The 13,684-nt window shown below is 35.5% G+C and overlaps 3 protein-coding genes across 4 annotated transcripts; all 3 read left to right on the top strand.

The window, feature by feature from the left end:
• Positions 1 to 172: 172 nt before the first annotated feature.
• On the top strand, positions 173 to 4,412 carry LOC118059126 (uncharacterized). The gene is made up of 5 exons (XM_035071960.2): positions 173 to 1,015; positions 1,541 to 1,699; positions 1,811 to 1,983; positions 2,065 to 3,808; positions 3,901 to 4,412. The coding sequence occupies exons 1-5, from the start codon at positions 881 to 883 to the stop codon at positions 3,955 to 3,957; spliced, it is 2,268 nt and encodes a 755-aa protein (XP_034927851.1). The 5' UTR covers positions 173 to 880; the 3' UTR covers positions 3,958 to 4,412.
• Positions 4,413 to 4,533: 121 nt separating this feature from the next.
• LOC118059125 (uncharacterized protein At2g23090) lies at positions 4,534 to 7,413 on the top strand. The gene is made up of 4 exons (XM_073411563.1): positions 4,534 to 4,678; positions 5,606 to 5,796; positions 5,913 to 5,953; positions 7,025 to 7,413. Exons 2-4 carry the CDS (start codon positions 5,724 to 5,726, stop codon positions 7,142 to 7,144), a joined length of 234 nt encoding a protein of 77 aa, XP_073267664.1. The 5' UTR covers positions 4,534 to 4,678; positions 5,606 to 5,723; the 3' UTR covers positions 7,145 to 7,413.
• A 1,301-nt stretch (positions 7,414 to 8,714) lies between these two features.
• Positions 8,715 to 11,541, top strand: LOC118059123 (leucine-rich repeat protein 2). 2 transcript variants are annotated; one of them, XM_035071957.2, is made up of 7 exons: positions 8,715 to 9,060; positions 9,327 to 9,459; positions 9,613 to 9,684; positions 10,044 to 10,187; positions 10,288 to 10,359; positions 10,461 to 10,532; positions 10,859 to 11,171. In XM_035071957.2, exons 1-7 carry the CDS (start codon positions 8,982 to 8,984, stop codon positions 10,974 to 10,976), a joined length of 690 nt encoding a protein of 229 aa, XP_034927848.1. In that variant the 5' UTR covers positions 8,715 to 8,981; the 3' UTR covers positions 10,977 to 11,171. The 2 variants fall into 2 exon arrangements, with proteins under 2 accessions (XP_034927848.1, XP_034927849.1); XM_035071958.2 differs by lacking the exon at positions 10,859 to 11,171 and adding an exon at positions 11,204 to 11,541 and having other exon boundaries at positions 8,723 to 9,060.
• Positions 11,542 to 13,684: the final 2,143 nt, after the last annotated feature.

Raw genomic sequence — 13,684 nt, 5'->3', positions numbered from 1 at the left:
AAAAACATCGGCTAATGTTATAAAATTTCATCGAAAAAAAACAATTAAATAATTTTTCATAGCCAAAAATCAATGCCAGTTCAAATCTTTTCTCTCTTCAACCTAAATTTAGTGACTCTCTTTTCTCTCTCAGACTATAAACTATAAAAAATAAAAAAAAAAATAAAAAAATTTTGAATCAACATTAATTTTTCAAACACCACATGGACCAAAAAGTTAGAAATAGCAAAGTAGAAAGACCAAAGTGAACTTTGTACACAAACTTTGAAATTGCTATGTATTTCTCTATGTTTTTTCCACAATTTGATCCTCTATTTTACAATTTGTGTCTTTTCTTAAAAAATAAGGAGCCATTTGACCATTAATTTGGCCATAAAAGATTTGGGGAAAAATTAATAATTAGAAACAATCCAGAATGTTATCACAGCATTTAGTTTTTTCTATAATAATAATGTTAATTTTATTGAATTTATTTTTAAAAAATCACTTTCTAAAATATTATACACACGAGATCATACAAACGTATGATCTCGTGTCAGGCTAAAAGTAAGTAACCATTAGCGTCACCATACTCCAAATACACCAGATAATTACTCAAATCCAGATTTAATTAAAACTAGCCGTTAGAGACCAACAGCCTCCAGCCGTAACGGCTACTTTTATTTCTTTACTTTTTTAAAAAAAAAACGATTGACATTAGCATAATTTATTTTTCATAAAATCACATCCCCTAAAAAATAAACAATTTTATTCTTTCATTTCCATCTCTCAAAACCCAAAATATCTCCTAACTAATAAGCATAAGACTAACAATTAAATTCTTTTTAATATTTTTGAATTTACAATTTTGAAGAGATTTAATTGTACAATTCAGCAATCAATGGATCTTGGGTGCTTAGATTTGGGATGCATCTCTGTGTTAGACAAGCACAGCAGCGACAGTTTTGTTCTTGATCCTGTTAACAAGGAATGTGATTCGCGGGAGAAGGTTTCTTCGGGTTCTAAGATCGGGAAGGTAAATCCTTTTCGTTTTTGTTGCTTTTCAAGATTTAGGGTTCTTGGATTTTCTTGTTAGTTTGTATTGAATTTTAATTTGAATGGAATCAAAAGCTTAAAATCCCCGGAAGAAGAGAATTTGGCCTTGTTTATTGTTGTTTCGATTTCTTTTCTTGATGTTTCAAAGAAAGTTGGAATTGATTAGAACTCTAGAAACAACATTAATCGAAGAATGTTGCGATTTGTTTAATTCTTTCTTGGATAAAAATTCAACTTATAAAAAAAAACTAAAGTACTGGAATTCAGTAGTGTCTCTCCTTTTAACTTGTGTTCTTTGATCCAATGGCCAGTACTAAGTTTTAATTTCTAAGTGAATGGTTCACCATTTCATCAATACATTTGTTGTCATTTAGGGCAGCAGCAGCATGTTTGGATATATATATATATATGATTTTGGTAAAGGTGGATGATTTTCTTATTCTGATAATTGAAATTTGTGGAGGTTAATTGTGATGTTTTCATTTCACGTTCTTGAATATTGCAGAATAAATCGCCAAAAGGGACTGGCCTATCAGCATTGAATTCTCTAAGCAAATTTACATCCCAGATTAAGAAGCCTTCTCACCGTAAGAATTCTCCTATCAACTGGTTCCCTCGCAAGAAGGGGGACTCCTACTTGCAGAGGAAAATCAAAATGCTTCAGGTTGGTTGTGTCATGTGCTTACTGTATTTTCTCCTATCCCCACTCCCGGGAAAAAAACAAACGGTCAACACGCATCTCATTTTATGACAACTGATTTGTATATTGGACCAGGAATTGGATGGAATGAATATGACTCTTGATGAGGCGCTTGGTGATTCAAACCCACATTATTCTAGAGTCTTGAGAGAGAAAATTGAAGCAAGAGAGGCTGCAAACAAAGCGGTGGAGGCTCGAAAAGCTGCACTGGTGGAAGCATCTTGGTGTCGGATACTAAAAGCTGCCAGGTAAACTTTTCAATGCCCAGAGGATTTGAAATATTGTGAGGTTTTCCATTCATGCACTGAGCTTATTGGTTAGTATTTCAGGATCCAGAGTAAAGAAGCAGAAGAACTGCTGCTTAAAGAGGAGAAAAATGCAGCAGAAGCTTTTGAAGCTGCAAAAGCTATGGAAGTAATCATGTTCGATATACCAAATAGTCCTCGGATGCCTTGTCAAGTTCAAAAATCTACTGTTAATGTAGGGGGGTCTACTGCTGATACGGTCACAGCATCTTTTGCAACTGTATTTGAGGTTGATAAACAAGTAGCCGCAGCGGTCAAAACTGCATTCACCAAGCTTGCAAACTGTCCTACTTTTAACAAAGAAGAATTCAAAGATCTGCTGCGAAAAATCAGTCAGAATCCAGATATGGATGATAGTAATTCTGAATTTTCAGAGTGTGAATCAGAGTCCGGGTCAGAATTTGAACTGATATCTAAAGACATGGATTGTAAGCTTCCCAGTCCTGGGACAAGAATCAGTAAATATAACAGAAGACAGTCTCTGGACAAGTTGGATATGATCAAGCTTGTGGATGTGATGCTTGAGAGGCTTAGATGTTTGAATGAAGACGAACTTTCTTCTTTGGCAACTATCGTTGCTACATGCGGTTTAAATGCTGCCTTGGCAGAAGTAGAAAACAGTAAGGTGCATGATCCAGTCTTTGCTGCTGATTATACCTCTAGTCAAGCACTTAACCTTCCCCGAAGAATGTCTTCTGTTGGTTCAGAAACAATGAGAAGGAACGAGGTTCGGTTGGGACTCCCAAGTCTAGACAAGTTCTTGGTCAAGCGCATGTCAAAACTTGAAAGAGAGGTGCAAGAAGCTAAGGATAGGAGGAGGAATAAACTCAAGGCTGGGAATCAAGGGAATACGGATAAAACTGGTGATGGAAACGTCAATATAGATGGTAAGAAGACTTCTAAGAGCATTCCTGATCTCGGAAGTATTCTTATGAAGCATTCCTCAAAGTTAGAAAAGGAGATTGAAGAAGCAAAGAAGCATTCAAGAAAAAGTTTTGAAATTATTTCAAAGAAACCGGTCAGTGACTTAACTACATCCGAGGGCATTTCTGACCTGGGAAGTATATTGATTAAGCATTCGTCAAAGCTTGAAAAGGAAGTTCTAGAGATAAGAAAAAACTCAGGAAAAACATTTGACATGGATGGCAAGGACCTTGGAGGAGCAATTAATGGTCAAAGAAAAGATGTTCCAGAAGTACCAAGCCTGGATAAGTTTCTGGTAAAACATGTTTCAAGACTAGAAAAGGAGGTTCAGGAAGCAAAGAACAGAAAGAAAAATGAATCAGTTGAGAAAGGCAGACTAGAGAAGGAAAATGTGGACTTGAATAAAGAAGAGACACTGGAAGGAGAGAAATTGCAAGCATTGTCATCGGGAAGCAACTGTGGAAATTACAGGCACCAAAACAAATATGGAGGAAATGTTACAGCAGGTTGTGAGGGCCTGGACAGAGTTCTGGTCAAGCGTGTGTCTAGACTAGAGAAAGAGAAAATGGCATCGAGTCTAAACCAAGAAGAGATGAATGTGAAAAGAAGTAGCAGAAAAGTGCTTACGCAGACAAATGAAGGTGATCTGGACCAAATTTTGGTTAAACAAAAATCAAGGCTCGAAAGAGAGAAGATGGCTTCTGCTCAGCAATCTGGAGAAGTGCCAGCTAGGCTCTCTGTGTCTCGTAGAGAAGCAAGAGAGAGAGAGTTGCAAGAAGCATGGGGAGGCTTCAGTTTAGGGAACTCCATTCGTCCACATCTCTCCAAACTTGAAAAGGAAAAGGCAAGTTCTCACTATTTTTTTAGCCTATACTATTCGAGGGATTTTTTTCCAGTCTTGTTCAAATTTTCATGTTTGTTTCTTCCGTATTTCAGGCGGCTTGGATTAAAGCTGAAGAGGAGGCAAGAAGGCAAGCCACGGAGGAAGTGTAAATTCTTTCAGCCATATCCCAAATGCTTGCTGGCAGATTCTCTCTTGAATCGTGTTACCACATTGTACATCTTCATTATATTAACATGAGGATTCAACTCTGATTCCTCATCTTGTTTTTCTTATTGGTCTTAGAAAACCTTCCGAATTTGCTGCACTCCATTTCATTCCAACCAGTAAAAAATTTAATTTTAAAGAATAAAATTGTTAAGAAAAAAAATCAATCAAAAAATAAGGATAAAATTTAACAAAAATAAAATGATTAAAAAAATAATAATTAATAAAATGAGGACTATATTTGAAAGATTACAAAATAAAATTGAAAAATATTTATAATTTAATAGATTATTTATAGATTAAAAAATGATAAGAGGTTAATTAAAAAAACAACTATAGAGGGGTTAAATGAATTGAATAAAATCGAAAACAAATGTCATAAAAAGGATTAAAAAATGGTTCATCTTTGGAGAATGAGTGCAGCGCTTTACATGCCCACGCATGCAGATAGATGGAGAGAATTAGAGAGGAAAAGAGACGAGAGAGATCAATTGCTTCCAACAGTGCAATCAATCACAGCCCTTGGTGAGGTGAACAATTGTGCCGAAGCTCTAAAAAACCATACCCATGCTGAGAGAGACAAAACAAGGAGACGGAAAACAGAGGTCAACCACCATTCCAGTTGCCGCAAACAATCTGTTTACAAGAATTTGCGAGAGAGCGAAGGTATAACACAATCCTGATTTTTTTTTTAATTATTTAATCTTAATATTAAAGTTAATGTTTTTTTTTTCCTTTCCTGTTAATGGGTCAGTATTTCTTTCGGTCGAATTTCACGTCAAAAACTAAATTAATTTCTCAGATATGATTTAGAACAGTTTACTTCTCATGCTTATAAAATCGAAAATTGAAATTAAAAAAAAAAATCTAATTTCGGCGAAGGGAAAATTATAAAAGAAATTAGAAACAAACTCCAATTCCTTAAAATTGGCAAATAAATAAAGGAAAGAAACAAAAACCACTACAAACAAAAAGGCACTTGGCAGCCACCGGCAACCGTCCTGCAGTAACTTTTTTTTTATTATTTTTTTCATTTTACACACAGTAATTATTTTTTTATTTTTTAAAATTTATTTTTAATATTAATACATCAAAATAATAATAAAAATTAATTTAAAACAAAAAAAAACTTTCAAATTTTTTTCCAAATATTTTTGAAACATAAATATAAAAATAGCTTCCTTTACATGTGATGTTGTTTTAAATTTAATTGAATGGATATCCATTTGAAAATGCAAGTTTTTTCTATATGTATCTATTTAATTTTATAAATAATGAATATTAACAAATTTAATTCAAAATCTGCTACAAACTCCATCTAAAATATATAAGATATATAATTTATATCTTTCTTTAATTTGAATATATATATAAGATATGCATATATTTAATAAAAATTATATTTAAATATACCTATTATTTTTTATTTATATTAAATAAATAAATAATTTAAAATTTGATTAACATGGTATAAATATTTAAATTTTTTACTTGGGAATCATAAATCATAAGTAAAATATAAATATAATAGAAAACCGATCACCCGCACGTTGACATCCTATTGATACTTTGTTAATATTTATTTGTTTCTAGAGTCTTCTTCTTTTCCTTAGCAAAGCCAGTGCTCTCCCTTCTTCCTCTGCATTCTAATTTCCACCACGCAACCAGAAATTCAATAAAGATTTCTCCCTAATTCCGATATCAAATCACCATGGGAGGAGGAAACGGTCAGAAATCAAAAATGGCCCGTGAGAGGAACATGGAGAAGCAAAAAGCTGCGAAGGGTATTCTTTATATATCTTATACTTCATATGATTTCTCCAAAGTTTGGTTCTTTTTAGGAAATTTACGGATCTAAGTGGTGTTGTTTTTATTTTCCATTGAATTTTGTTGTGTATAGGAAGCCAGCTTGAGTCTAACAAGAAAGCTATGTCTATCCAGGTAGTCTCTTTGCATGCTTTTGCTTTTAAATTTTGATATCATACGTATGCTATATCTTTACTTGTTTTGCGTCTCTCTGGTCTTCTTTTATATTAAAATTTCTTGTTAGTATAATCTTATTTTGTTTCCGAATTATATGATCTATAGTCATTTGACAGCTTTTTTTTTCTTCAAATCTGGATTTTAATTTGATTGGATTTTTAGCTATAGCAGTTAGTGAGGTTTGCAATAGGTAACTAGATCATCCGTGTGAGAATGTGAGGAACTTGTTTCTTCGATGCTTTGGCCTGAAATTCTGCATTAGCTGTGATTTTCTCTTAAAGCTTCTCTCTTTGTTTTAAGCTTGCTCGGAGTTTCTCCAGTTGTACTTCTGGTTTTAGAATTACTTTTCATTGGCCCTTTTAATAATTCCGGGCATTTCATGTATGTGGGCGATTTGGATGTGTGTCAGACGCTATCCTATGGGAATGAATAAACTGTGAATGTCTTCATTACATGTTTTAGAGATGTATTGGAATTAAAGATTATTAAGTCTGATGGATTTTTCTTGAGATTATGTTGAGTTTTCTCAATTTTCTCTCCTGTGTTGCAAACATTAGAACCCCCCCTCTCTAGTTCAGAGTGGAGAATGTCTTGAGACTTGTGGCGAGTTTGGACCTGGATATTTTCTCAATTACTGCTCATTGCAGAAGCTGGATTTTTATTTTGCACTGATTTATTATAGAGATCCATGACGCTTCATTTCATAGTCCTTGAACATTAAACCATTTCTGCATTTTAGGTTTCCCAGTACGAGGTTCTTGATTCTGATTTATGATGGGGAGTTTTTCCATGTTTCTTGGTCATTTTCTTCGGATATACCAATCTAGTGCTTGCTGTAAACTTGTATTTCATTGGCTCCGTTATATTTGTGTTTTTTTTAAAAAAAAAATTTCTTATCATTCTTTGTGAAGTCTACATTTTATTCAGTCCTTTACAAGGTTGTGACTTGATCTCTTGTTGCTGTCTCCCTCGACGCCGGTGCCGGTTCCTTCCATAATTGATCCGGTGGATTATGGATACTGAGTGCAGTGCAAGGTGTGCATGCAGACATTCATATGCACCACAACAGAGGTGAAGTGCCGGGAGCATGCTGAAGCAAAGCACCCCAAGTCTGATGTGTATGCTTGTTTCCCGCATCTTAAAAAATGATTCTGGAAGTGCAAAACAGGAACTTGCATACAGAAATCGACAGTAGAATACTACTTATTATGTACCTTGCTACTCCTCGAACATTTTCATTATCATGCAAGCTATCCATTCAGTTCAATGTTCATTATCTGCCTTGTGGATTTTAGATCCCAAACTTAGTTGTCTCCCTGATGAGCATCCCATGTCGTCTGAGATGGCATTGTAAATGCTGATGGTTCTACATTTCTTTTTCTTTTCTTTTTTAATTTTTGAATTCTATTATTTGTAGAGATAGCGGCTCCTGTGAGTGCAATTTAGCATTCCTTCATGAGGTAGACAAGGCTAGTATTATTAGAGCATGGGGAGAAAGAATTATTGCACTAATGAGAGGGTAAGTGATAAGTTGCCTATGAGCAATACAAGTTTTAACATAGTAATGATTTAAGGTCAAAACCGTCAGCTCTCGAAAAAAATGTTGATGGCACACGAAATTATCTCCAACTCTTCTTTCTACAAAAATGAAATGCCATTGGCAAGGAATTTTGTGTTATCATATTTATTATAATTTTCTAAAATTATGAAATATAAATCTATTAATATTTAATAATATAATAATAATTCTATATTGAACTAATTGAGTTGTCAATGCTTAATAAAAATTCAAATATCTAGAATCGGACCGTGGAAAATGGAAACCTTTTTTTTTCTTATAGCACTTTTCTTTCTTTTGCATCATTACATGGTTATCATATCTAAGACCCGATCAATGTTTAAGATAAGGTTAATTTCTTAATTAATAAAAAATATTTAAGTTATGCTTATTCTTTTAAAAAAATAAATGATGTTTAGATTTGTATTTTTTAAAGTATTTTTTATTTAAAAATATATTAAAATAATATTTTTTTATTTTTTATATTAATATATCAAAATAATAAAAAATAAATTATTTTAAAAATATAATTAGATCACAAAAACTAAACAAGCTCAAAGAGGCTATTTGAGAACAGGTTTCAAATTAATTTTCACTAAATTTAAAAAGAAAATTAATTTATATATATTTATTATTATGATGTACTGATATTAAAAATATATTTTTAAAAATAAAAAATATGTTATTTTTATATATTTTTAAATAAAAAAATATTTTTAAAAAATAAATATTATCACCCTTCAAATACTATTTAAAATTAACTTTTTTTTATTAGTCAAATTTAATCATATCAATCTATTTAAATAAAATCATAATTAATTCACCCGAATTTAATAAATATGCATTATCTTCTTCGTGGTCGTCGTCTTGGTTGGAAGTTTGAACTTTTACTGATTGTGGGTCAATCTGACGTGGAATAAAATGCTAAAGGGCCTCAGCCGTACATCTCATTCTTCCTTCCCATAATGCCCTTTAACCCCTTCAATTCAACGCTTGAAAGCTGGGATGGTCTTTTACGTTTCGTTTAATACATCACTAGAGTTGCCGGCTGGCTGGCTTCAGAGTTGAAACTTCAAAGTCATCAATGCTTGCGCAGTGGAACCCGCACATTGAACGCGCAAAAGACCCAAAACACAAGCAATGACTAAATCATCCAACATCCTCCACTCCCATTGGCTCTCTCTCCTCCACTTGCACCTGCACTGTCTTCTTGCTGCTGTGCGGTGTGGTGCAGTAACAGTAGCCAGTCTTTCTTTCAAGGTTGAAACAGTGTGCGAAAATGAACCCACTTTTGTAGCGTTTCTTCTTCTTCCACTCAATGATTTGACTTGACTCACTTTTTTGTTAATTAGCCACCATCTCCCTCTCTCCTCTCTGGTTTTCTTGTTTCTTCGAACTCCTTCTTCACTATAGTTACCCTCTCAAAAAATGGCTCCCCTTTACCTTCTATCTATCTTTCTTTCCCTTCTTCTCTCCATTCCCCGCTCCCTCTCCGCCAACTCTGAAGGTACTACTACTCATCAACTTCGCTCCTTTTTGGGTTTCAAAGTTTACCTTTTTGCTGCGCTAGCAAGATCATTATTTTGCTTCCTTTTTTGTGTGTATTTTGGCATGAAAAGGAGTATTGTGGTAGGTTTTAAGATTCGGGTTTGGGTTATTTTGTTTGAAATTTGTACTCTTTGATTTTGGTTTTGTTGGCAAGAAAACATGTGGTTGGGTTTGCTGGTTTCTGAATTTGTTGTTTCGTGGCTTTTGTTTGTATGGGGGTTTCAGGAAATGCTTTGCAAGCTTTAAGAAGTAGGCTTTCCGATCCAACCAATGCGTTGCAGAGTTGGGACCCAGCTCTTGTCAATCCCTGCACCTGGTTCCATGTCACTTGTGATTCCAAGAATCATGTTACCCGCTTGTAACTTCTCATCTCTTTCTCTCTCTCTCTCACTCTTTCATTTTAATTTTTAGATTTGTTGTAATTCGTTTTCATAATCATGTATGTTTTTTAATTTGCAATAAAATATTATATAGTTTTATTTCTCACTATTTTTTCGTTGTTGAATTTCAGGGATTTGGGTAATTCTAATATTTCTGGAACTTTGGGACCAGAGCTTGGACAACTCAAGCATCTAAAGTACTTGTATGTCATTTTGTCCCCTTTTGCTTTAATTTTCAAGGACTACATCTTGTTACCTGTTATGATGTGAAAACAGAAAACAGAAGAAAGTTAGACCCTGAATTACATCCCGTTTGTGTTCTGATTTTTCTTTTTTCTTTAAAGGAAATAAATATAAATTCATCTTGCATTTGATATTTTTTTTGAACGAGACCTCGTAGAGTTCGGGCTTTTGTTTCATCAGAAGAATTTAGTGAAGAATCTTACAAGCAATTCTAAGACCATATGTCATCATATTAATTGCGCGGTGAATAAGCTGCTGTATTTCTTTGTCATATGATTATATAAAGTAACTGGGTTGTGAAATTCTTGAATGCCTGCAGGGAGCTTTATAGGAATGATATAGGAGGGAAAATTCCCAAGGAGCTGGGTAATTTGAAAAACCTTGTTAGCATGGATATGTATGGCAACAAGTTTGAAGGACAAATACCTAAATCTTTTGCCAAGTTGAAGTCTCTCGTATTCCTGTAAGCATTTTCCCTTCAATTGGCCAAAGCAAATTGAATATACACAACTCAGAAATTACTTCAATTTTGGAACTTTAATTTGGTCGAATTGATGGTACAGTCGACTAAACAACAACAAGCTATCAGGATCTATTCCAAGGGAGCTCGCAACTCTTAAGGACCTCAAAGTTTTGTAAGTAGAGAACAAGAAGTAGTTTCAAATTCCAAGTTAATAGTTATGGAGATTGTTTATATTAGTTTTCTAATTTTGTCATGTTTTCCTTTTGGTTGCAGTGATGTTTCTAACAACGATCTCTGTGGAACAATTCCTGTTGATGGCCCCTTTGCCTCGTTTCCGATGGAAAGGTATCTTGATCCTGTTAACTTACTGTCTGCTTGTAGTTTTCTTGAATCATTATGACATGGAAGTTACTTCCTCGTCGTTTTTTAAATTTCTTATGGCCAATTGCATATCTGAAATGAAACTGTTAGTCTCCCTAAAACTCCCATATAACAAGTACACTGAGTAGTTAGACCCTGAAAGGAAGAACTTCAATGGTGTGACCTTAAGAGCCTGTTACCTGTGTGAATCAGTGTCGAACATGTGGCATTTGTGAACTCGCCTCGCATAAGTACTCTGCCCCAATAGTGAAAACTGGGAAATCCTCAATCATGTAGCATCCATTCTGCAGGCTTGTTTGGGAAAGTGCCCCTTTTTACCTCCTGATCTCCACTCTAGCTATCAGCACTGCTTGCATCAGTCACATGGAGATGCAAGTACACCAGCAAGTGGATTGGTGCAACTCCTGAACAATACAAATACTATGTTGCATGATAGGTATCAATAATTTGAATGAATTGTTGCGAACACGACAAATATGGAATGCGTGCTTTCTTATACATAAATTTATCGATATCACCTGTATGGGAAACAATTAATTCGTTTCATAATGCATGCACGAAGCATGATATGGCTCTGTTATAGTTTATTTTCGTAGTGAGTTTTACTTGGTTAATTTTTTGCTGGCCTGTTTCAGTTTCGCAAACAACAGGCTTAATGGACCTGAGCTGAAGGGACTGGTGCCTTATGATTTCGGATGCTGAAGACTGTAACCTTGAAACTTATCGGAGATAACTTAGTGCCCCATTACGATACCTAGTTAACAATGACAATGGCACATTGTTGATGTCAGGAAAGTTGATCGGTTAAGCAAATAAAATGGTTTTATGAGATCTGCAGTTGGCCATAGTATCTTAGCCAACCTTCCCCAATAATTGTACTGGTGGACAGGGTACACTCATTATCATTATGTAAAACTGAGCAACGACTTAGATTGCTGCGCAACATTTGCTATAAATTTGCTCTGTTTTAGCACCCTGTTTTTTCCTGCAATTTTTATTGTTATTATTATTATTGTTTGATCAAGCCGCTCGGACCATGTGGACCTGCTTGATAACTGCCAGATATTCCACCACAGCCAGGAGCGGGGAGGCTATGTGAAACCAGCCTCCCGCACCACCCTCCAGGGCCTCCACCAGAGAAACCACTTGGCTTGGAACGCCCCGCGGGCATTGTATAGATCCAGCCTCCTGGGCTTGATCCGCGTCCGCCCCTGTGATGAAGTGCGGGCATTGTATAGTTAGTTCCTTAGTAGCGATGTGAGATTCAACTTTTCTACTCCCTCTGATTCCCAAGTCCCCATCACAACAACATCTTGCAGTTTTCCCGCCAATAAATCCTTCTTCCTGGTCGCGAATCACTGTAGCATTTGTTTGGGTGCTGATGGTAAGATAGATTTAGAATAATTGAACACAGCATCCTGAATAAGCGAAGTGGAAAACTTTCCAAGAGAGAGTCTAATTTTGGTAGCCAGTAGTGTTTTGCAAATCAAAATAACATAACAATTGGTCAACGTGTTGATTTTATACTAACATTCACCTCTCTCTTCCGTTGTTTTTCTTACAATGCTTGGCTACCCATCAATTTCGAAGAGCTTCTCAATGGAAGCACGAGGTGCAAGAAGACTTTAAAAGATTTAATTTAATTCTTCAAAGCCCATTTGCTGAGATATAATTACAAAATGGCAAAGAAACATCGTTTCATAATCTCTGTTCTTCTTTCATGTAATTTAAAATTTTAACAAAAATGATGGTCCAGTTGGAACAGCCCATTAGGCCATATGAATCTGAATGGCACCAGCCTGTTATCCTTCCACTGCCAAGAGAGGAAGGTAGTCGCTGCTCTGTGAATCCAGCCTCACGCAGTGCCCTTCTCTTCAGGAGACAGGCCAACCAGGCCTTCGCTTGGTTAGCATGGCTCACTCCTGGCTTGGAACGGGCAGGCCAGTAAGAAGCCATATCAAACCCAACCTTCTGTGCCGTAGCTACGTCCCATCACCTTCATGCCCTCACTTGAGTTACAAGCCCACGTTACTGAGCTCGGCGATGACACGTCGTTCAGATGCAGTATGTAAAGTTTGAAGAATTGCTCTTTTTATTCGATGTGGGACATTATTTCTTGCATACCCAAGACTGGCAGTTGCTCTCCACCAATTTGGAAGAGAAAATCAATTAAATTAGACGAGACATTCGTAGAAAGTTAAACATTTGTGTCGACAAGTGTTAGTTTTGATTCAGATTGAAAACAAGAATAAGCTGACTGAGTCCTTGTATTTTGCTAGATATTCCGAAACCTGGATACTGTGCTTGTTTGTTTATGCTAAAGCGCCGCGTTTTTTAAATAAATTAAAAGTTATTTTTAAATCGACGTGCAAGAAGATATTAATGGTCTGAGATGGATTTCACAAGATATCTATCTGGACTGTAATGTAAAATTTATCGATAAACAGAATGGCCATTCAAAAAGAGAAGATCCTGGACTAGAAATAGCCGCCTGATTTGTACACGGTTTGAAATTGACCGGTAATGAGTTGATTCACCGAGTTGATAGGGTGAAATCAAGTCGGTTATAGATTAATTTTTTAAAAAATTCCAGTCCGGTTCCCCGAGTTTAATAAATATGACGTCACCATGGGAAGGGGAGGTAACAAGAAAGGCGATGGAGCAGAGGTAGCTTCCCTAGCACTACGCAAAAACATAAACAGACACGGGAGTGATTCGGAGACAACATCAACAAGTCCAAAAATAGTTTAGTTTCAATGAAAACGACGTGTCATTCGTATAGATGGGGAGCAAATCGGGTCTGCAAGGAAACGTGTCAACATAAAAGATACGTGGATTGAAGAGAGTGGCATAGTTGAACGCGTGTCGGTAAAGTGACGGGCAATGGCTTGCCGAAATGCTGGAAGGAGGGGTGTTTGATTTTTGGTGAATCGGTGGGGTTTTCAAGTACTTTTCCACGAGTTCAGCTACTACCGGAAGCTTTTGTTACGTACTCGCTGGTCTGTGGACGATAAGGTACTCGCTGCCTCCAAATTTCTAATACCAGCCACTTTATATTGTGTCCAAATATGCGTTTTATTTTTTTTTTATTTTTTTGAAGAAAACATATGCGTTTT

This window comes from Populus alba, chromosome 9 (assembly GCF_005239225.2).
Source record: "Populus alba chromosome 9, ASM523922v2, whole genome shotgun sequence".
NCBI lineage: Eukaryota > Viridiplantae > Streptophyta > Magnoliopsida > Malpighiales > Salicaceae > Populus > Populus alba.
Note: the sequence above shows the minus strand (reverse complement) of the source record. Positions and strands in the feature narration are given on the sequence as shown.

Coding starts and splice junctions, on each gene's coding strand:
- LOC118059123 (XM_035071957.2), top strand. CDS start 8,982: ATGGCTCCCCTTTACCTTCTATCTATCTTTCTTTCCCTTCTTCTCTCC. Junction 9,061..9,326: donor CCTCTCCGCCAACTCTGAAG/GTACTACTACTC, acceptor TGGGGGTTTCAG/GAAATGCTTTGCAAGCTTTA. Junction 10,360..10,460: donor CTTAAGGACCTCAAAGTTTT/GTAAGTAGAGAA, acceptor TTTTGGTTGCAG/TGATGTTTCTAACAACGATC.
- LOC118059126 (XM_035071960.2), top strand. CDS start 881: ATGGATCTTGGGTGCTTAGATTTGGGATGCATCTCTGTGTTAGACAAG. Junction 1,016..1,540: donor CGGGTTCTAAGATCGGGAAG/GTAAATCCTTTT, acceptor TGAATATTGCAG/AATAAATCGCCAAAAGGGAC. Junction 1,984..2,064: donor CGGATACTAAAAGCTGCCAG/GTAAACTTTTCA, acceptor TTAGTATTTCAG/GATCCAGAGTAAAGAAGCAG.
- LOC118059125 (XM_073411563.1), top strand. CDS start 5,724: ATGGGAGGAGGAAACGGTCAGAAATCAAAAATGGCCCGTGAGAGGAAC. Junction 5,797..5,912: donor GAAGCAAAAAGCTGCGAAGG/GTATTCTTTATA, acceptor TGTTGTGTATAG/GAAGCCAGCTTGAGTCTAAC. Junction 5,954..7,024: donor AGAAAGCTATGTCTATCCAG/GTAGTCTCTTTG, acceptor TACTGAGTGCAG/TGCAAGGTGTGCATGCAGAC.